Raw genomic sequence first — 22,419 nt, forward strand, 5'->3', positions numbered from 1 at the left:
CTGGACCACCAGGGAAGTCCCTACGTGATTATGTTTTTATATGAGGAATAGTATCTTAAAGGGGAAGAATACCTTTTTGAGAACCTAAGTAGCCTCATATGGCTCAGGATACCACTAGTGAGCTGTGTGACCTTGGGCATGACCCTTAAGACTCTCTGAGCCTCAGTTTCTCTGTCTGGAAAATGGGTATAACCAGGCTTTCCCAGCTCCACCACCAACCCGTGCACAGGCAGCACCGTTGTCGTCTGGACACATGACACAGCCACACGCTCACGGATAGTGTCGTCTGGTAGCTCGCTGCAGTGTGAATGTGGTCAGGATCTCTGAGCCTACACGAACCCCTGTGAACTATTCGGTCACGGGTGGAGCGCAGGAGGAGAGTGGAGGGAAAGGGCACGGGATGGGGATCACCCACTTCCCTCTCCCAAGTATCATCCTCCACTCTCCTCCCTTGGCAACCTACCTTTCTCCCTTTCTCTAAACTCACTTCCTCTTGCTCCTGGCTCCTCCCCATTGAATAACCGCCAAATTGCTTTAGTTTCTATTTCTTTGTTAAGTCCTTCCCAGTGCAGAGGACTGCCCTGTCAGTGCGTAAAGTGGCAGCGGCCACGGAGACGGTGGAGAGATGGCCTTCGGCGGCGCCCAGCCTCCCTACCTGAGCCCAGTGAGTTCCGGGGCTGTGGGTAGCCTCAGCCAGGGGGAAACAGCTGTGGGGCTCTGAGGAAGCAGCTCATGCAGGTGGAAGTGGGTGGCATCCCAAAGAGAACATCACAAGGGCGGAAATGCCAGCTGGGGCAACCCTGACACAACTTCTGCTCTGCACCCGTCTCCCTGGTGCCGTTCAGGGCTGGAGGGGGTGAGCATCACCGGGATTTGTGCGTCTGACAAACGCTTACTGAGCTCTCTCCGGGTGCCTCTCCTCTTCTAGGTGCTCAGTGGGGGAAAGAAGGGCCTAAGTAACAACTGGAAAAGTGATGGCTTTTTTTGCATGAAGGGAGAAGTAAACAGGGCTTCTGGGGAGATTAACAACCCAGCACGGCAGTGAAGGGCATTTACTTTGAAGATGGCCTCTCTGGGGTCAGCCATTTACTAGCTGGGTGACCTCAAGCAAGTTACTTTACCTCTCTGAGCCTCTGTTTCTGCATCTGTATAATGGGGATAATCCTTAAGTCACTGCCCAGGGCTGAGGTAAGGATTAAGTGAGGCAGCACGTCGAGAGAGCTTGAATGGTGTCTGGCCCACTGTGGGTGCTCTGGAAGTGTTTAGAATTGTTACGAGTCTGGGGGCAGCAGGAAAGCCCTCCCAAGGAGGTGTCTGCTCCCTGAGGGGTGAGTGAACAAGGCAGGGCAGGTCAAGGGTGTCTGAGAAGAACCATCTCTGGAGTTAGCGGGGGGAGCGGGGCTGCCCCAGCACTGTGGGGTGCAAAGGGCTGCCTTCTCTGCCTTTTTGCTTTCTCTGGGGAGCCCCTGTAGCAGGCGGCCTTTGTAAACCCTCATCATCCCCATGTCATCCATGGAAAACTGAGGCTCAGAGAGGTGGCGGCCATTTGTCAAATGTCCCCAGATGGTAAGTGGCCGAGGAGGGAGGTGTCTTGATTCCCCCCCGCCCCCCGCCCCAGAGGAAGGAGGTGCCCCAGAGAGAGCACTGCGGGAGGACGTGGGCCCGCAGGAGGCAGCCCAGGCCCAGGAGGATTCTGTGGTCACTGTGTCCTGGGCCGGACCCTGCAGTAGGAGCCTCTCCCGGCCTCTGCTTCCCAAGAGGCCGGCAGGTGGGCTGACGGAGCCCTTCGTGGGGAGCGGGGGTGGGCGGAAATAGGTGCTGGGGAGCTGCTGGGGGGCAAACAGGCCAAGCCCGCCTCTGCAGGGGCCCCGGCGTGGCCTGTTTGCTCTGGGCAGTGTCCAAGTGCCACTCCGTCCATCTCGTGAGGGCTCCCAGGGTGGGGCTGGAGGAAGCTGGGCCACCCGGTGGGTGCTTCCACCATGGCCTCGGGGTCAGAACGTGTCACCTGGGCCTCTTGCTCCATCAGATGGGCGACCCGCAGTCCCTTCCAGGCCCTGGCGTTTTATTATTCAGGTGACGTGTTTTTACTTTCTAACCCTTGGATTCAAAAGCCAAAGATTTCAAATCAGAAGGAAACTCCTTCTATGGCAGCAGAGTCAAAACAGGGCCTTGGAAGTCCAGGCCAGAAAGTGGCTGGGCGCAGGCCTCACAGGCACCCGGAGCACCGTCCAGCCCACGTAGCCACCCTCTCCCAGGCCAGCCATTGACCTGAGTACCTGGGACCTCACTTCCTCCAAAATGCAGTGGGAAGGTCCTCTGCCCTGCCTGTCTGCTGAGGAGGGCACGCCTCCAGGACCTGCCTCTGGAGCCCCCCCATTCCTCGCCCACGCCCTGCCGGCCTCATCTGGCCCAGCCCCCAGAGGGCCAGGAGGGCAGCTGGTGTCACAGTCAGGACAGGACTCAGCTGTTTGGTCCAGGGGAACACTCGGTGAGCCAGGAGCGAGGATGTTCTGGGCTTCATCGTGAGAAGCAGACCGTGTGGTGGTTAGAAGCGTGGGTTAAAAGCATGTGTGGCTTTGGGCGAGTTATGCAACCTTCCTGTGCCTGTCTCCTCGTCTGTAAACGTGGCACTAATAATGACCGGGGCTGTGAGGATAACAAGATAACACAGACGGGGAAGGCTGGCCACCAGAAGGGCGGCAGTCCCTTTGGTTAAAAGCTGCCCCCTCTGGGTGAGCCCCCTGTGCCAGCTGTGGTTGGGTGGCCTCTGTGACACTGGGCCTCCAGAAGGGGGCTGCCCACCCTCTGGCCTGTAGGGCCTGACTCTGCTTTCCGGACCGGATAGGAAGAGGAGGAAAAAATCCTCAGCCTCCAGGCACAGCCCAGAGCTGAGAGCAAGTTCTGACCCAGCAGAAAGATTAAGTCATCCTCATGCAGACAGCTGCTATCGTCAAGGCCTTCCAGCCAAGGGCTTTCCACTCAGCCTTTCACCTAATCCTCTGAAGCACCCTGCCAGGCTGGCAATGCTATTGTCTCACTGTTCCGGAGAGGGAATTGGGGTGCAGGCAGGTCAAGTGATTTGTTCAACATCAGAGCTGCCAGCACAGGGAGCTGGAAGGCGAGCCCAAGCTGTGGGACCATAAATCCAGCATAAAAATCCATCCTCCTAAGTCATACAAAGCAAAAGCATGTGCTGCTGTTTCCTGCTGAGGTCACACGCACACACACACACGCATACACGCACACACACGCACATACACGCACACACACGCATACATGCACACACACGCATACATGCACATACACGCACGCACACGCACACACACGCACACACACATACACGCGCACACATGCATACACACACACATGCACGCACACACACACACATACACGCACGGAGGGGTCCTTGGCCAGCCAGGCTTAAAACAATACAAATTTATTCTCTTACGGTTCTGGAGGTCAGAACTCTAAAATCCAAGTGTCAGCAAGGCTATTTCCTTTTGGAGGCTTCAGGGGAGAATGTTTCCTTTTTATTTTTTTTTCTGCAACTGTTGAATCTCAAATGTTTTCATCTTTTTTTTTTCTTTTTAAGTGGTTGTTCCATTTTATTTTTAATTTTTAATTTTTTTGGCTGCATTGGGTCTTTGTTGCTGCGCGTGGGCTTTCTCTAGTTGCTGTGAGCCAGGGGCTACTTTTCGTTGCGGTGCGTAGGCTTCTCGGCGCATGGGCTTCTCTCTGCGGTGGTTTCTCTTGTTGTGGAGCACAGGCCCTAGAGCACGCAGGCTTTAGTAGTTGTGGCATGTGGGCTCAGTAGTTGCGGCGCACAGGCTTAGTTGCTCCGCAGCATGTGGGATCTTCCCAGACCAGGGCTCGAACCCGTGTCCCCTGCATTGGCAGGCGGATTCTTAGCCACTGTGCCACCACGGAAGTCCGAGAATGTTTCCTTGCCTTTTCCAGCTTCCAGAGGCTGCCTGCTTGCGTTGGCTTGTGGCCCCTTCCTCCTCCTTTAAAGCCAGCAGCTTCTTGCTTCTGTTGTCACATCTCCTACTACCAATTCTCCTCTTCTGCCTCCCTCTTTGAGGACCCTGTGACTACACTGGGCCCACCTGGATAATCCAGGATAACCTTTACATCTCAAGATCCTCAACCTAATTACATATGCAAAATCCCTTTTGCCGTGTAGAGCAACATATTCACAACTTCCAGGGATTAGAATGTAGACATTTTTGGTGGGACAGAGGGGAGGGCAGTAATCATTTAGTCTACCATACCCTCCTTGGAGTCAACCAATGTTAGCAGTTTCTTTGAATCCTTCCAGAAATGTTTTATTCATGGTAAGTAAATATATGTATATAGCCTCCCCAACCCATTTTTTAAATAGTACACGTGGCATCGTTCTGTATCAGTTCTCAAAGAGTCCCCTTCTTCCTCTTTTCTTCGTGTTCGGCCTCCACAGAAGCCACTGTATGGAAATACCGTAATTAATTTCACCATTTTCTTCTTGGTGGACTTTTGGACTCTCCGATGTTGTGCAATTATAACGTGGCAGTGAATAATCTTGCCTTTAGGATTATACTCGGTTTGAAGCAATCTTGTGTTTCAGAATTTGAGGTCACCATTTAAGACAATAAAATCTCACAAAGCTTTTCTTGGGGGAAATCCTTCCTTAAGATTAACCTGTACTGCCCGCCCCCATTATCCACACATGGCTTCCTCCCTTCTGCCTCCTTCTGTGCTCTGATGACCCCCATCCCAACACACTCTGCTTTCAGTTCTTTATACCTTAGTGTGAATATGCTTAAGGGAAGGGCCCATACTTGCCAGGAGTATGCATTTTAAGCCCTGTCTGTCACGATGGTGTGAAAGGCTCTAAGAGAACTTCAGGCTTCAACAAACAAATGAGGGGATGCTTTTTCCAGGAAGTACGGCATGCTGGTCTGTAACTGTGTCAGGCTGATTCTACTTCTTCAAAATCACTGGCATGGACAGAGACAACAGAAAGAACTCAGAGATGTAGAGAAGCCATGATTTGCTTAAGGTCACCAAAGTATTTAATGGCAGAGTTCAGATCTAACCTGAGGTGCCACAAGAGACACCTTTCCCAAAGGTCCATGGAGAGCAGAGTCTGTCTGAATGGGATCCTGGTGTTACAGGTTATCTCCCAGGGCGAGCTGTGCACATGAGTTAGGAGGGGTTTCTCTGGATCCTGAGTGGTTGTACAACTCAAGGACATAGGCTAGGACTGAACTGGGCTGGTGGATGTTTTTTGTTTGCCTGCACAGTGTTTAGTTTAACTCGTTGCTAAAGCAAATTTAGAGAGAATAGTATCATAAACAACACATACCCGTCATTCAGTTTCAACTCATGACCTATCTTGCTTCATCTCTACCCAACCCTACTTCCCTTTCCACTTCTGGATTATTTTGAAGCAAATCTAGATATATCATTTCATTGCAAATATGTCATTCTATGTCTCTATAACAAAGGAACTCTTCTACAATCCTTTTTAAAGGATTTTCCCCCCAGAAATTAGAAAGTTTTACAGAAAAAAATTCCAGATTTGGGTCTTCTCCTAAAGACTTGGAAGCTCTGCCAACATTGGACCTGGATGGTAATCACTGGTTACAGCTGAGTGGACACTGCCTCTTTAGATAAGGAAGATGATGTCTACTTTGCCTCAGTCCCTACCACTCCCTATTGTACCCTACCTGGCCAGCTCACCTATACACATCACCTGCCTGGCTCCTGTACACATTTAATTTTTTTTAACATCTTTATTGGAGTATAATTACCTTACAATGGTGTGTTAGTTTCTGCTTTATAACAAAGTGAATCAGTTATACATATGACCCCATATCTCTTCCCACACATTTAATTTTTGTAAGGAATTCACTTGAAGGAGAAGGTAGAAAAGACTTGAACAACTTGAAAAATGTGAAAATTGACTAGGAGATAGAACTGTGTTTAAGGCAGTTTGTAGAACCACATTAGATAAAGGCATTCAGGAAGGAAGCTTTGAAAGTTGAGACATAAGCAATTTAGGAATTTTGATTAGAGAGACCAAGGTGGAAGGAAGCAGAGGGGCAGTAGAGAGATAACCTACTATGTACCAGTCTCTTCCACAGACTTTTTGTCACTCAATCATCAATCTCACTCAGAAGGTGGGATTTACCTCTATTTCACAGATGAGGAAATTGAGGCAAAGAGAAGTTAAATAAACTTCCCAAGGCCGCTAAGTTAACAAGGAGCTAAATTAGGGTTTAAATCTGGAGTATGCCTGGTTCTAAAATGAGGCAGCCCTCACAGTAACCGTGGATCCTTTATAGAGGCTCAGGAAAGAGAACGTGACAAAGTCATGGGGCCCAGGAGGGGTGGAGATGTCACATTAGGATTTTGGAGGATGCCAAGGGCCTGCGGGAAGGAATGAGAGCCCAGGAGCAGGAATAGAAGAGGGGGCTGCCCCGTGGTTGCAGAGAGCACCCGGGAAGAGGCACTTTCTGAGGCGGTGGAGGGCAAAGGTCACGGTCACCACTGTTCTCAGGGTGGGATGGGCAGGAGAGGGGAGGATGCCTTCTTCTTGGCCTGTTCAGGTGAGCAGAAGGTCTATCCTCGAGAACAGGTTGGTGGGTCTCTTTGGTCCCTTGGGCCCCCTGAGTCCCCAGTCAGGGGACTTTGCTAGGAACCTGGCCTGGGGTCCAGCAGCCCCCTCCTCACTCCCCTGGTTCCCTCCCATCTCAGGGCTGTGCATGTGCCACTTCTTCCTCTTAGCAGCTGTCACGCTGTCCCTGTCACATCCTCCCAGAGCCGGAGGAATCTCCTTCTCACAACCTCAGAACGTCTGTGTAACTTCCTCGCTGCAAGCCTGGAAGGTCCGTGGACCAGAGCCTCAATCTGTCCTGCTCACAGCTGCACCTGGCCCCTAGCCCAGGGCCCGACACCCAGGCCAGCCCCCAGCAAGTGCTGAAGGGGATGGAGAGAAGCAGGCCGGCCCGCTGACCACCGTCTCCTCCCGCAGGTCGTCCCCTTCACTGGGGTAATCCAAGGGGGTCTCCAGGACGGACTTCAGATCACCATCAATGGGACCGTTATATATTCCAACGGAAACAGGTACCTGGAATTGTTGTTTCTTGCAGCCTTGCCCCTGAGCGAACCAGGGCGCTCTCAGCTCAGGTTGGTCCACCCAGCATCCTCCGAGCTGCCCGCACCTGGCTCAGGGGATGAGCGGGGCCCAGCCCCTGCCAACAATGCACGGCACTCCTGCCATCTGCCAGTAGCGCCCAGGGCACCATTAACCAGACTCCCCAAAGATGGGGGAGGGGCCAATGAGAGCTCCCAGTCTAAGGAGGGAAGCAGCCCAGCCCAGAGGCAGAAGTTCTAGGACTAAGCATTGTATGCTATGACTCAGAGTTGCAAAAACATCACCTTCCTTCATTTCCTATAGCTGCCCTCATCTACTTCGGAACCCTCACTTGGTCTGACGTGGAAATAGTTAAACTTGCCATCAAAGTTGTAATTTGGTCTCTTTCAGTTTCAAGCTCTTTTCTGGAAAATGCTAAGTCAATTCAAAAAATAAATATCTTAGCACTGTTTCCAGCGCTCCTCCTAGCTCCCAAGGGGGCTTCCCAAGCGAAGAGCTTGCACGTATTCTCAGAGGCAGGAGGGTCCTCGGATGCTCACGCAGCCCTGGCTGACCTCTGCTGAGGTCCGGGTGGCTCGGGGGCCTGGCACCCGTGCCCAGTTTCGGTGGGGTCCACGTGGGCTGCACCCTGAGGTCCACAGTGCCCACGGAGGCCCCTCTGGACACGTGGCCCTCTCTCAGAAGCCTCTCTGTCCCAATCCCAGCTGGCTTCTGCCCCTACTTTTCCTCTCATCACTTTGTGTGGGGCCTGGGGACCTCCTGGATCCTTTCGGGCCCCTCCCAGGCCCAGCCCTACCCCTGCATCTAGATTCTAGATGACTTCCTCTGTCATTGTTTCCCCTCCAGGTGGACATGGTCACACTGACCATGGGACTTTGAGAGCCCTGAGTGCCCCCAGGGGACTCGGAGGGAAGTGAGGCACCCAGATCCCCCAAAACTCTGCCAGCATGGGAGTCCCAGACCTCGACTCTGAACTTCCATTGCTTTCTCTCTCCCCCTTCCTCTGCCTACCCTTTCTCCCAACGCAGGAGGGCTTTCTACTCCCACCCTGTCTAATAGAATCTCTCCCTACCTCCGAGGGTCCCCCTTCTGATGGGAGCTTTTGCTCTCTCCCTTCCCTGGGGCAGGAATTTTCAAAGGAACACAGGAATGAAGCTGGAGGACCACAAAGAGAAAACTACACCCAGAGATATTTCAGAAACACTATTCTCCACTTTAAGAGGAATAGGGACTTAGATTTTCTCATTCCAGAGTCACTCGGAGTTTCCTTTCCCTTTGGTATTCCCCAGAGGGAGGGCGTTGGGCTCAGGGCCAGGCCAGTTTCCCGCAGGCCCCGCTGGCTGAGGCTCACAGAGTGCTCCGGTGTTGAGGACGGCATCCAGGACACAACCCCCGTAACCGAGAAAGAGAACGGGCTCTGGGGACTTCCCTGGCAGTCCAGTGGTCAGAACTCCATGCTTCCACTGCAGGGGGCACAGGCTTGATCCCTGGTTGGGGAACTAAGATGCTGCAAGCTGTGCGGCCAAAAAAAAAAGTGGAGGGGCTATGCAGGTAGGGGCTCTGTCCATCGAGGGCCACCCTTGGGTGCAGGGCAGCGCCTGGCTCTGTGGGGCATGACATGGGAGCGAGGCGTGCTCTCTGACTGCTGTGTGTCTGTTGGGGAGACCAAAGTGACCCCGAGAGGCAGGCTGCGAACCACACTGGGGCTGAGTTCAGGGAAGGCGGTTAAAGACAGGCTCCTCGCTGGAGACCCTCAGAACCTCAGACTGGAGCTTGGTTTGGGGACACGAGTGAGCTCCGTCTGGGAAGAGGCAGAACAAACATTTATCGCGCCCACTTTGTGAGCCAGGTCCCTCGGAAGATTCTTTTGTTTCAGTCCTCACCTTAGAGTCAAGGCTGTACCCAAAGGAAGCTGGCATGGTGAGGGGCTTCCTCCGAGGAGAGATGGGAACAAAGAGTTGCTTGCTTGGGGATTTCCCCTGGCCGCCTTGTTAATCATCCTCGAAAGAAGGCAGTCACCCCCTTTCCAGGGTGCGGCAGCTTGAGGGTAGCGAGGTACAGGTTCATTGCAAATGACAAACAGTGAAGAGCTGGGGTCTGGGTCCGGGCCTGCTGACCTCACTCAGGTCAGGTGGACACACGCTAACATCTACAGGGGGACAGACGCGCACACTGAGGTCCCCACGCCCGGAGAGCTAGTGTTTATTCTATGCCTCCCCTTTAGGCACCGTCTCTGTAGGCGTCCCATCAATGGCACGTGCTCTTCCCATCTGTCCTCTTCTCTCTCAACTGAGCAAACGTGGGCTGGCCTCCAATGAGCGACCGCTTGGTGCAAAAGGTTCTCACTCCTAGGCACATTTCTCGACTTCCAACTTGGATAAATTTCTTTACCCATTTTCTACTTATTTTTAGAAAATCACACTGTAAGGGCAAAATGTGGTAACTGCACAAAAACATACTAAGTGCAAATCAGGTGAGCAAAAAAGATGGCAACGACTAAGGATGGGTACAAACCAGCCACGCAGGTCGTAGGCAGGATCCCAGATAGATGTCAGTCAAAGGCGTGAGACCCTCCTGTTCCCACCCTTGGCAGTAAACCAGGATACCAAGAGCACTGTCTAATTTCCCTTGGCCTAGGTTTGCTGTGAACTTTCAGACCGGCCACAATGACAATGACATTGCCTTGCACTTCAACCCTCGGTTTGAAGAAGGCGGATATGTGGTCTGCAACACGAAGCAGAAAGGAAGCTGGGGGGCTGAGGAAAGGAAGATGCAAATGCCCTTCCAGAGGGGGTGTCCCTTTGAGCTCTGCTTCCTCGTACAGAGCTCGGAGTTCAAGGTGAGCAGGAACTCTCCTCTCTTCCCTTCAGCTGCCTGTCCCCCAGCCTTATCAGGCGCAGTGAATAGCGTTTAAATAGTCACGTGAGAAACACCTTTGTTGCTTGTAAGGATGCAGTCTCCTTAGGCACCTTCACCTGCAGCTACATATGCACTTGTTGCTTCTTTTACTATGGAAATAAGCACTAGATAAGTCACCACGGTGCTTTTTGGCCTCCTGGGTCTTTAAAGTCCAAATTATTTCCGTTCCTCTGCCCTTCTTCCACTCCAGGTCCCTGGTAACATTTGTTTTTGTTACATTGTTGCAGCCTTTATCCAGGTGTTATTAATGGCTTAGTTTTGCAGGGCATTGCAAACTGCTTTTGCAAGCAGCGCAGTGTCTCTGGGCTTGGGGAGACGGGAGAAAGGGTGAGTACATCTGTGTCTATGCCTCTCTGTGTGAACATGGATGTTCCCAACCCCTCAACATGCAACCTGACGTCACCTCTCCTCTGCTCCCCAGGAACATTTGTATGCATATTTCAGTAACACCCCAGGTGACCTAAGATTAGAAAGACAAACCTACTGCAATAAACAACCAACCATAAGAACTAAAAAGCCAACAACCAGAGCCACGTAGGGATTGTGTTTGGGTCACAAGCATGTTCCTGTAACTGGCGCAGCTCTGAAGGCTGATGCCCCCGACCTACAGGGGATGGATGTGAAAACTAGACACAGGTCTAAACTTCTAGAAGCAGGGGTCCCAGAAGCTTGGGTGAGTTCCCACCTGGCCAGGGACCCCCTCCTGGAACATGCACTCATCTCGGCAGGTGATGGTGAACAAGAACCTCTTCGTGCAGTACGCACACCGCGTGCCCTTCCACCGCGTCAACACCATCTGCGTCACGGGCGCCGTGCAGCTGTCCTACATCAGCTTTCAGGTCAGACTGTCCACCCGGCACCCGCCCCCAGGAGCTGGGTGCAGGGCCCGGTCCACTGTGCCCAGGCCCTGCTGCGTGGGCCCCAAAGTGCCAGCCAGTCTCCTTTCCAGGTGGCTCTGGGGACACACCTGTGGCTCCCCCGTCCTGTCCTTCTTGTGTCGCTGTCTCTGTCTGGGACACCTGCTTCAGTCTCCCGGGCTCCTAGGCCACTCATCTCTGTCATTCCCACCCTCGTTAGGAGGCTGTGTGGTTCTAGAAAGACCCGAGGCTTGGGAATCAAACTGAATCCAGCTCAAATCACCAGCTCTGCCATTCTCATGGGCTGGGGGATCTTAGACAAGTGACTTCGCCTCTCCCAGCCTCAGTTTCCTCACCTGTGGAAGGAGCAGGGTCTCTGCCACCCCATAGGTCCTTGTGTGAGTTCAATGAGGCGATACACATCAGAGGTCACAGAACAGCCTGCGTGGGCCACACTTGGGTCTATTTGACCCTCTCTGTCCTTTAAAAGTTTTGAATGTGTTACCAGCATCTAAAAGGTCAGCAGAAGCTTTTTGTTTTGTTTTGTTTTAATTAATTAATTTATTTACTTATTTATGGCTGCGTTGGGTCTTTGTTGCTGCACGTGGGCCTTCTCTAATTGCATTGAGCGGGGCTCTAGGCGCGCGGGCTTCAGTAGTTGTGGAACGTGGGCTTCAGTAGTTGTGGCGCATGGGCTTGGTTGCTCCGCGGCATGTGGGATCTTCCCGGACCAGGGCTCGAACCCCTGTCCCCTGCATGGGCAGGCGGATTCTCAACCACTGCACCACCAGCGAGGTCTCTCAGCAGAAGTTTTGCAAGGTGAAAAAGTTCTGGAGCTGGATGGCGGTGATGGTTGCCCAGCTATAGGAGTCGACTTAATGTCACTGAAAAATAGTTCAGATGGTCAATCTGATGTGCATTTCACCGCAGTTTAGAAAAAAAAAAAAAGGTCAGGCGATAGCACATGGTCATCTGGATTTCTGGTTTTTTGTGAAAACTGGAACGATTGGGGAATGCTGGGCCCACATTCTGCAGGGCCCCAGGCCGCTGGTTGGGAGCTGTCAGCACCACTTTGGTATTTGAGTGTGTTCCCTGAGATGGGAAGGCACACAGCAGGCCCCTGACAGATATGAGGCCCTTTCTCTTTGGTCCTCATCTCTCATATTCCTTCCCTCCCTAACTCCCCCTGTGGGGTTGGGGAGAGAGGAGAGAGAGACGGAGGTGGAGAGAGAGACAGCCAGCCTGCCGTCACTCCCTGGAGCGTAACCTTCCCTCTGCCCGTCCTGGACACCCCCACTCCGCCTGCTTGCCTGTCTGTCTCCCTCTTGCCTGTGGCCCCTGCTTTTCCCCTCTTCCGTTAGGGCTTCTCTTCAGCCCATGGCACCTTTATGTTTTAACAGAACACCGGCGCAGCTCTCATCCCGCCCGCCTTCTCCACGGTGCAGTTCTCCCAGGCAGCCTGTTTCCCACACAAGCCCAAGGGGCGCAAACCGAAAGTGAGTTCAGTGGAGGCCTGGGGAGGCTGAGCTGTCAGCAGGAAGGACAGAGCGCTCGAGACGCTGGTCCAGCCAGCACGCCAGCCAGGGTCTCCAGGGCCTGTCATGCCCAAAGGTTCCCTGCCTCCATCCACAGCCCCGGGCCCAGAGCTGGGGACCTGGGAGCTGTCCTTGGCTCTTCCTGTCTCTCCTTATCTCTCCAGGGCACCAGTACCTCTCTTCCCAAAGCCACTGCCTTGGTCCAGGCCATCTGCCCCCTCAACACTCTGACCACGGCCTGGTTCCCCACGCCCCACTCACCCACCACAGTGACCTTCCTATGCACAAATCTGATCACGTCCTCCCCTTGCTTTAAAGTCCTAAAGGCCCCAAGTCCCTCTAGATAAAGTCCAGATAGCAGGACCTGCAGAATCCTCCCCAATCTTGCCCCAGCCTCCCTCCCGGCTTCATCCCTCACCCAGGAAGCTCACGCAGCCTCCACTGCTCACTTGGGGCTCTCTCAGGCCACCGTGCTTTCTGCACATGCTGTCCCAGTGCTGAAAGCACCCTTTGCCACCCACATCCAGCCTCTCCCAAATGGCCCTTCACAGCTCTCCTTAAGTGTCACTCCTCTGGAGCACCGTCCCCGGAGCAGATCTCTGGATGCCCTCCTGAGTCACCACAGACTTTGGATATCTCTGTGCTATTCCAGTCGCCACGTCCTGCTCTCATTGTGTCTATGTGTGTCTCCTCACCACTCTCCTCCCTCCTTCCCTACACCCACCAGGCCCTTTGTGGGCTGGGATTGTAGCTGGTTCATTTGTGTATCCCTAGCATTTTGCACAGTGCCCGGCATGCAGTAGGGACTCGGTTAGTGAACGTGGAATAGGTTTGCGAGAGGAATAGTCTGCCGGGTGAAGGCTGGGGCCCGGACAGGAAGGGGAGCAGGCCTGGCCCTTTCTTTGGCCACTTGAGCAGCGGGGACTGGGAGGAAGGCCGTCTCTCTACCCAGCCTCCCTGGGCCCAGCACGGCGCAGCTGGGGCACCTGCCTTCTGCCATGCGGACGCAGGACTGGTGGGGCCGCAGGCAGCCTTCGCAGGGCAGCCCGACTTTGGCCCTGGCCTGGGGAGGACAGGGTGTGGTGGATACAATCAGCAGAACTGGGTACCATCTGGATTTTCTCTCTTGTTACCTGGGTGCGCTCGGGCAAGTTGCCTAAGCTTTCTGAGACTAGTTGCCTCACCGGCGAAATAGGAGGCAAGGATGCCTCCCTCGTTGTAAAGTCTTGAAGCCAGAGCCTGGCACACGGCAGGCCTTCAGCCAATGTAAGTTTTCACCTTATGGGTGAAACGTGGCAGCGGGAGTAACGGCTTGGCCTCCGGGAGCTAAATGGTCTGCATCAGACACACCCTCCTCTCCTTCTGAAGGAGCCAATGGGAATGTTCCCCCTCCCCACCCACCCTGCATAACCACAGTGTACCCGGGACGCTGGGTGAGAATCTGGGCGCCCAGAAGGCTCAGGAGGGAGGCCGCGTGTGGGGAGGCATTTCTTACCACAGCTTCTGCCGCCGTGTTACTCTCGTGTGGCGCCAGTCTTAACCACCACTGTGGTTTCTCATCCCCTTCAGCCTCCAAGGATCTGGACGGCCGGCTCGGCTCCCATCGTAAGTGTCTTGCTCTGTCTACGGAATCTCTTCACTTCGGCTTTTCCTGTGGGTTAAAAGGAGGAGGCGGAGTCAAGCGTGGAGCCTCTCCCATTGGAGGGAAGGGCCGCCAAGGCCAGACCCTTGGGCCATCTGCCCGGCTGGGGTGATGGTGGGAGGGAGTTCGGGTGCGGGGAGGGGTGGCTGGCCCTGATGAATCGGGAAGGAGCCCCAGTGGCCGCTGGTTTGCTCAAGGCCCTGCCACTCTGTGGGCAGCCACAGGACACCAAGGCCCCACGTTCACTTCTTCCTTCTGCAAAGCGAGGCTGTGCTAGAGAGATTGCCCTGAGAAAAATGCAGGCCACAGGCCACAAATGCAGGCCATGTTTCTTCTCCAGAGAAGAAACACCTCTACCTGCCAATTTTGGGGCGTCTGGTCAGGCTGATGGGGCTGGTTACAAGCTCAAGATGACCTCACCCAAGAGGAGTGTGTTAGGTGGTGCCCTCTGGTGGCAGGTGGCAGTCTTCACACCGGTGAGAGCCGGTTATAATGGGGCTTCTTTCTTCCAGACTCAGACCGTCATCCACACCGTGCAGAGCACCCCTGGACAGATGTTCCCTGTAAGTCTGAACGCTCTGGTCAGCTCACAGCCCCACCGCGTGCCCCTTTCCCAAGGAGTGAATTCTCTAGGCCCAGAATCAGGAAGAAAGCAGTTTAGCAAGGAAGATGGGGACAATTGGGGCTGGGCCCTCTGCTTAGGAGAAACGCACGTAAAACTCTCCTTGGGACAGTAGAGATTCTGGATCAGGCTGGATTTACCCAACGACCCAAGAAATAGGACCCTAGGGACCAACAGGAAAACGGGTCCTTCTGCCCCTGAGAGGGGAGTGCAGTGGTCCCCGTATCTGGATACGAGACCCTCCATCCTGAGGACAAGCCCCCAGGATGTCACTGCTGATCACAGGTTTAGGCTGCTTCTCCTCCTCCTGTGCCAGTGCAGAGCACACGGGGGGCCTGGAGTCAGTGGGGCTGCCCTTGGAGGGGTTGAGGGGCAGGTGACCATGATGGGATCCAGGAACACAGCAGGAGTCCCGCCAAGGCTGACATGGGGAGGAAGGTGACTGGGAGAATCCAACGCCTGAAGCCTCATGACCTCAGTCTCCCATTGGAGCATCGCCTCTAGAACGTGCCAGGGCGTGTGTGTGTGTGCGTGCGCGTGCGCGTGTGCGCACACTCCCGTACTGAATTTCCCGATCTCTTTTCAGCAGAATCCCATGATCCCACCCATGGCATATCCCAACCCAACCTATGTAAGTGGTTTCTCTGGGAGGGGTGGAGTTCTGGTTTGTGTTGTGCAGGGTTGGGGTAGGGGAAGAGGGGAGGGCAGCTTACAAAATGAAAAGCAGTCCCTTAGTAAACTGAAGTTCTGGAAACGTCCAGGTAACTTAGAAGACTTAGGAAAGGGGCTTTCACCTTGAAAATCGTCCCTTCACCATGAGCATATTACACGGTCTTCCCTTCTCAGCCCAAGCATCCTTTGTGTCCAACCAAAGCTCTTTTCATGATAGTAAATGCCCGTTAATTTGAGGAATGCTGGAAAGTTTTCCTTTGCCATTTACTGAGCCAAGTAAAGATACCATGGAGTTCTTTCTTGAAGATACAGGCACAGTTAAGTTGTCGACTGACAGTCCAAACGCACAGAAGTTGTCATGAAGTTTCTCTTGCAGCGGCGGCTGCTCTGGCCGCTGCCATCTGACCTGCCCCCTCCTCCCCACAGCCGATACCTTTCTTCACCTCTATCCCCGGTGGGCTGTACCCCTCCAAGAGCATCATGGTGTCGGGTACCGTCCTGCCCAGTGCTCAGAGGTAAGCCAGCGTTCCTGGGGAGAAGAGACACCCCAAGGTCTTTCGGGCCATTCCCCCGGCTCGGGGCAGAGAGTCCATGGGAGCGGCCCATCCCCAGGTTCTACATCAACCTGTGTTCCGGGAGAGACATCGCCTTCCACCTGAACCCCCGCTTCGACGAGAATGCCGTGGTCCGCAACACGCAAATCAACAGCTGCTGGGGGTCTGAGGAGCGAAGCCTGCCCCGACAGATGCCCTTCTTCCGAGGCCAGAGCTTCTCGGTGAGATGCTGCAGCCCCGAGCTGGGAGGGGCTCTCGAGGGGCAGTGGAGTAGCGGGTGGAGGCCATCTGGGGGCACCTTGATCGAGACAGGAGCTGATGCCTCTGGGGTGAGGATGGGGCCCAGAAGAGGGGAAAGTGTTCCCCAAATTACTGCTATCATTTTACTGTCACTGTCCCACATAAGGCAGGTGGCAGGTACCACCTGCTGTTACAGATGAGACTAACTGACACGTGCAGGTTACTTGCTAAGGTCACACAGCCAATCAGTGCCAAATCGAACTCAAGAATGAGGTGTCATCCATTCACTCACTCACTCATTCATGAATGAGGTGTCATCCATTCACTCACTCACTCACTCATTCATTCATTCAACAGTCATTTATCAGCTATTTCATCCAGGCCCACTTTGAGCAGCAAGTACCCCAGGTACTGGGGGGCAATGAGGAAACAGTCCAGGTCCTGCCCCCATGGAGTTTACAATCAAGGTCGGGGAGGAACAAGGAAACAAATGTACGGACAGATCGCTGCAGAATAGCAACGGGTACTACGTGGAGGGCAAAGTAGAATAAGAAATAAGTGAGCCCTGGGCAGGGGCCATGCTTCCTCAGGTGGGGGCAGACCTTGGAGGAGGCCCCAGCGCAGGCGGGACCTCAGTGGTAGGAGGAGCCCATCTTGCAAAAAATCTAAGGGGCAGCAGAGGGAGCTGATATTATCGCCGAGGCAGAGGGTCATGGTCGTGGCCTGTCTAGGAAGCAGGAGGCCCCGGGGCTTCTGGGAGAGCGAGGATGGGGAGGTGGCGGGTGGCACTGCTGGCGGCCCGGACGACACAGAACTGGGTTCTCGGCCCTGACTACGTACTCAAATCACCTGAGAGCTTGAAAAAGAAAAAGCAATGCCTGGTCCCACCCCAGGCCCACGAGAGGGTGAGCCTGGACACCCGTATTTTTAAATATGCCCTAATGCTCCTCACCCAGGGTTGACAATGACCGATGTAGGGCCTTGTGGGTCATGGATTCTGAATTTTAGCCCAGGGTGTTGATGTGTTTCAAGCCAGAGAGCAATATACTTTGATAGCTGTGTGACCTTGAGCAAGTGTCGTAACAGCTCTGTGCCTCCGTTCCCTTATCTAAAATATGGGACTGCTAGTAACATTGATCTCACAGAGATGGAAGAAGGAAATGAAACCGAGTCTGTGACACGCTTAGGACAGTGCCCGGTGCGCAGTGACTCTGCCGCTGCTGTTAGCTATGTGATGGGGACGATGGTATTCTAACAGCTGTGCTGCCACCGCCTCTGGGAGAATGTCGGGGTGGAAGAGACAAGTTAGGAGGCTGCCGCAGCAGGAGTGCAGACGCCCAGCACTCCTGTGTGCCGGGTCCTAGGGGCATGGATGACACAGGCCAGCATTTGTGTCCCTAGAGGCTCAGGGTCCAGCCAGAGGGTAAGGATAGGGGTGCGGGACACAGCCTGAGGGCGGCGCCTGACTCAGCTAGGAGGGGCTCAGGAGTTGGGGAAAGCCCGGGAAGGCTGGCTGCAGGAGGGCGAGTCCTGGAGGGGGAGTAGCAGTGATCCACGTGGACGAGGTGTGCAGAGCGGGGAGCCCAGGGGACGGGTATTCTGGGGGGAGGAAGAGGATGTGTAGAAGCACAGGGAAGGAGAGCACGAGGCGTGTTCGGGGAAGAGCGAATCCTTCGGTGTGGCTCGAATGGAGGTGTGGGTCTTGCTTAACTAACGTCTGGGGAAGGTGGGAAGGAGGGAGGCAGACGTGAGGCTGCCTTTGGCTTTGAGGACAGTCCAGGCGGGGTACAGATGCCGGGGCCTCTCGTCCAGGTGTGGATCATGTGTGAAGGTGCCTGCCTCAAGTTGGCCGTGGACGGCCAGCACCTGTGTGAATACTACCACCGCCTGAAGAACCTGCCCGCCATCAACAGCCTGGAGGTGGGGGGCGACATCCAGCTGAGCCACGTGCAGACATAGGCCAGCCCTGCCCTGGGCTGCCGTCTGGCTCTGCTCATCACCCCCACCCGCCCCGGATCCTGAGCTCTGCTGGAGAGACCACGTCCTTGGCTGGCTCTGCTTCTGGCCAGGTCCACCTCGTCCGACGCCACTAGCTGTCACTCACGCAGGAGGCTGTATCCTCGGCCCCTCCCCTTCCTCCAATCTTTAACCTCTCCTCCTCCCGGAAAGCTACCCTGATGACACCCCACTGGTCCCCACCAACGGACAGGAGCCTTCTCAGCAGGGGGCTCTCCCCTTTCCCAGTGTCCTTCGAATAAAGAAAGAACAATGCTTGTCGGCACGTGTGCCTGGGATGGCCATGGTTTGGTAACTGAGTTTGGAGACCTTCTGGAGTCTCTGGAATCGGGGAGGTCCAGGCTGAGGGAAGAGGGGGAAGAGAGCACGGGCTCACTTGGATCAGCGGGTGGTTCCTGACCTCCAGGCCTGCTCCCAGCGGGTCCTCCACAAACCCCACAAGGGTGTGGGCGAAAGCTCAGGCCTCTTGGACAGGCATCGCTGACGCAGGAAGCTTGGTGATGGAGGTGAACCCAGGAAATGGCCCCATGCTTCTGAGATGGGCCAAGGGCTGGGCTCCCAAGAAGCCGACTCGGAAGAGAGGCCTGTTTGTGTGCTTCTGCTGTGGGTCCCCCGGTGTCAGGGGTCAGGGTGTGCGTGGGAGAAAGAGAGTCAGCGTGCGGGGTTCTGCCAGTCACTGAGCCAGGGCATGGGGACGGCTCTGTGTCCCCATGATGCCAACGCATCCTGCTAGCTCCAAGAATCCTGTCCTCGGGAACCAGGGTGGGGCTCAGAGCATCCTCAGACCAGCAGTACCAGCAGCACCTGGGGCCGTGAATCCCCGGCCCTGCCTCGGACCTCCTCAACGCCTGCGACGTGACAAGATCCCAGGTGGTCTGCTGCACGCTGGAGTGGGAGAGGCACTGGCCTAGGGGACTGTCGTGCAGATGCGTCGCTGGGACGCTGAGGTCGCATGCCCCTTTCTCCCCCGCTACCGGACCCGAGCAGGAGTGGTGGAGGGGAGAAGCGGGCCGGGGAGCCAGTGAGACAGAGTCCCAGCCCAAGCCGGGAGCCAGATTTTGCCAAACCCTCGCTTAGCCCCTGGCTGAGTTCCTTCCTTGCTCTCACCGGGCTCAGTCCCTTGAGAAGCCTTCCCCGTGAAAGACGTGTGTCCTTCCCTCACTGCCAAGTCCTTGACACGCAGCCCAGCCTCGCCTGTGCTGTCACCCAGGGCCCAAATCGTTACTGGCCAAACTTTCACGAAACAGGCAGCCCCAGAGCAAAAGGCGGTGACCGCGTAAGACCGGGCTGTGGTCTAGGCCTTCGCTAAAGACCTGGCAGCCTCGCGCCCCTGCCACACCCCGTGTGAGACGCCTCCTGAGGTGCAGCTCATGCCCGCAGGCCGGGCTGCGCTTCCTTACCCCCATCACGGGTCTTCAGATGTGCACAGAACTCCGTGTGCTGTCCCCGTACCCGGTGGGCATTTCAGAGGAGCAATGGGGCCACGCTGATATGTCCCTTTGTGGGGGAGTTTTGTCCAGGCTGTGGCACCCCTCAGTCTCAACTCTATACAGCTTAAGGCTGCTTTCCCTCCAAAACACCCACACGCACATACAATGTGGTTAAAATAAAATGCATTTCGTATAAATATCTCCATCAAGGAGTCATACAAGGAAGGCTCAAGAGGCAGACTGGGGTTTGTTTTTTTTACATACAGAGGCATAAATAACTGTACACAGGCCGCTAAATACAGAGTGACGTGACAGCGCCTCCTGGTGGTCACTCAAGTGGTGCGATCAAGGAAGTTCCATCCTTCTCACCCACTGGCCAGGCCTGGCACTGCAGATCTAGTCTCCAAGGGACCGGGGAGGCCCATCTCTCCATCACCCCGGCAAGGGGCTCACTCAGTCCAGGCTGCTACTGGGTAGCAGGTCAAGTAAAGCATTTGAGAGGGAAGGATATGGGGAAATAAGATGTGAGGCTTGGGGATATAATCTCCCTCCAATATCCCCAGTCCTGTGACCTCAGAAAATCGAGAGTTGGCACCATCCTTAAATTCTACAGTGGCAGCTTTAACTTCTCCTGTGGGCGCTTGGAGCTCTGGTATTGCTGGGCAGCCCCGCTGCCCCATCCTTTTTCACCTCATAGGGAAATACAGCACCAAAGATATCTTCATGATAGCGCTTCTGGCTCTTTAAGGGAAAACAGAGACCAAGGTGTCAGCTCTGCTGGTGCAGCGATCTCTCACTCATCAGGTCCGAGCTGGGCCAAGCCCCAAGGGTCCCCCTGCTTCCCCATCACACCTACACTCATGAGCCATTTGCCTTCCCAACTGTCATGCTTAGATTATACTCGAATCTCACTTAGACGATGTAACCCTCATGAACACCTGCTCTGGCGTGGACCACCAGAGCATCTCTCCAAGCTTTCTGATGGACGCTAAAGCCCGTCCAGTGCTTGTCTCACAAGGGGCTCCAGGAAATGTGGGCTCTGAGGTAAATATGGTTGGGAAATGCCGCGTACTTTCTCCCAGTCTTGAAGCGCCACGACGCACAGCAGCCTGTCAGGGGCTCTGAGAGTCTTGTAGAAAAATCAACATGTTTGCCTTTGTTTAAGTGAGCAGCCAGACCAGGATGTACAGTTAGGCCTTCTAACAGCCCAACCAGCTCTGACCTCCCGCCACCTCTAGGATTCCTTTGAGCCCAGATTGTTGTGAGCCTGACCCCCCTGGCCCTGGCTCCCTGGCCCATGTTCTTGGCCTGCATCCCGAGCCCACACGCCAGCGGCCTTACCTTAAGCTGGAAGAAATAGTCCTCCACCTGCTCCTCAGTTAGGCTCAGCGCGGTGGCCACCAGCTGCTTCAGGGTGCGGGCCACATCCCGGGCTGCGCGCACGTCCCCGCAGACGTAGAGGTGGCCCTGGTCCTCGTGGAGCACGTGCAGCACCTCGTCCGCCAGCTGTTGCCGCAGGATGTCTTGAACGTAGACCTGAAGCCAGAGGAGATGGTGGGTCCAGGCCCCCAGTGCTGGGGGCGAAGGCTGCGGTCAGGCCTGCCGGCCACGGGGAGATGAATAGGAGGTGGGAGGGGTGGCGGGGTGAGCACCCTCCTGGCCAGGGCCTTGCACGGGGACCAGGCTCGAGATGAGGAGGTGCACGGGTGCCCTGCCCGGCCCAGGCCTGGGCTGGGGCTGGAGAGGTGAATACTGGCCACAGCCATGCCCTTGAGGAGCTGACTCTAGTGGGGCTCCCTGATCTGCTCTGAATTCACCGAGCTTCAAAGAGGCATCATCAAGCCACTTACCCTGTCCAGAGCTCTGAGGCCCACCTGCCTGCACCCCACAAAAGGGAATCTCTGTCCTCGAGATGCCCCGTGTAATTCTCCCCAGTTACACAGAAGTCCTGGAGTCAACGGGGGACTCTCTCCTCTTTCTCTACACAAGATCCCCAGTGACCCTGGCACTGGGCACGGAGTGCCAGGTCTGGGAGAAGCCCAATGGGATCAGTTCACAAAGGCTGAGCCAACAGTCTTTTCCGACCCCCCAGGCTCATGGGGCAAAGTACTACCCGGCACAGCAGAGCCGGTCCGCGGGCCGTGCTGGGAGCAGCGGCTGCCCCCCAGCCATGCTGTGCTGGAGCGCGAAGCCGACCTGGACCACCTCGCCCCGCCCCCGACAGCTGTACATGCCGGCCGAGGACCTTCAGCAGGCTGGGCACTGGGGATTGGCTCACATGTGACTCTGACTTAGCCCTGAACGTCTCAGGGCCTGTCTCTTCTCCTGGAAGAGTGAACACAATCGCTTCACAGCGCCACTCCGGTGACTGTATAATCGCCTCCATTTTAGAGCTGAGGAGGTGAAGGCTCAGGGAATTGAGGGGCTTGCGGGGAGCCAGGCACCCACCATAGTCTGCTTTTAATGCTCCACCCCTGCGCGGGCAGCTGCAGCATTTACCTTGGGCTGGTCAGGCAGGCGAGAATAGGCTGTGTGCACCTCATGCAGCACCCCCTTCCGGGTCATCTCCAACATCTCTTCCCGGTAGAGGTGGTCCTCATCTGGGCGGCGGCACCCAAACACCAGGGTCATGCGGCCACTCTGGAGACCTGCAAGACCCAGTAGGCTGCAGTTACCAGGATGGCCACCAGAGGGCGGGTGGGCCATGCTTCAAGGCCTGCCGAGCTGCGCACCCAACTAGAATTCCATTTCATCCCCACGTTCTATCTAGCACTGTCCCCACTTTACAGATGAG

General features: G+C 55.2%; 2 protein-coding genes across 6 annotated transcripts in view; one reads left to right on the plus strand and one right to left on the minus strand.

The window, feature by feature from the left end:
- Positions 1–569: 569 nt before the first annotated feature.
- LGALS9 (galectin 9) lies at positions 570–18,460 on the plus strand. 5 transcript variants are annotated; one of them, XM_059997601.1, is made up of 11 exons: positions 570–664; positions 7,016–7,107; positions 9,776–9,977; positions 10,786–10,896; positions 12,315–12,410; positions 14,019–14,054; positions 14,604–14,654; positions 15,300–15,344; positions 15,812–15,900; positions 15,998–16,160; positions 17,992–18,460. In XM_059997601.1, exons 1-11 carry the CDS (start codon positions 626–628, stop codon positions 18,136–18,138), a joined length of 1,071 nt encoding a protein of 356 aa, XP_059853584.1. In that variant the 5' UTR covers positions 570–625; the 3' UTR covers positions 18,139–18,460. The 5 variants fall into 5 exon arrangements, with proteins under 5 accessions (XP_059853584.1, XP_059853585.1, XP_059853586.1 ...); XM_059997602.1 differs by having other exon boundaries at positions 15,303–15,344; XM_059997603.1 differs by lacking the exon at positions 12,315–12,410.
- Positions 18,461–19,801: 1,341 nt separating this feature from the next.
- Positions 19,802–22,419, minus strand: part of NOS2 (nitric oxide synthase 2) — a 31,602-nt gene continuing 28,984 nt past the window's right edge. The window contains exons 24-26 of the mRNA XM_059997600.1: positions 22,125–22,273; positions 20,967–21,161; positions 19,802–20,366 (exon numbers count right to left, since the gene is read on the minus strand). Coding sequence (XP_059853583.1) covers positions 20,247–20,366; positions 20,967–21,161; positions 22,125–22,273 — 464 coding nt within the window. The 3' untranslated portion in view covers positions 19,802–20,246. The remainder of the gene's footprint in view (positions 20,367–20,966; positions 21,162–22,124; positions 22,274–22,419) is intronic.

The sequence above is a fragment of the Delphinus delphis genome, chromosome 19, assembly GCF_949987515.2.
Source record: "Delphinus delphis chromosome 19, mDelDel1.2, whole genome shotgun sequence".
Classification (NCBI taxonomy): Eukaryota; Metazoa; Chordata; class Mammalia; order Artiodactyla; family Delphinidae; genus Delphinus; species Delphinus delphis.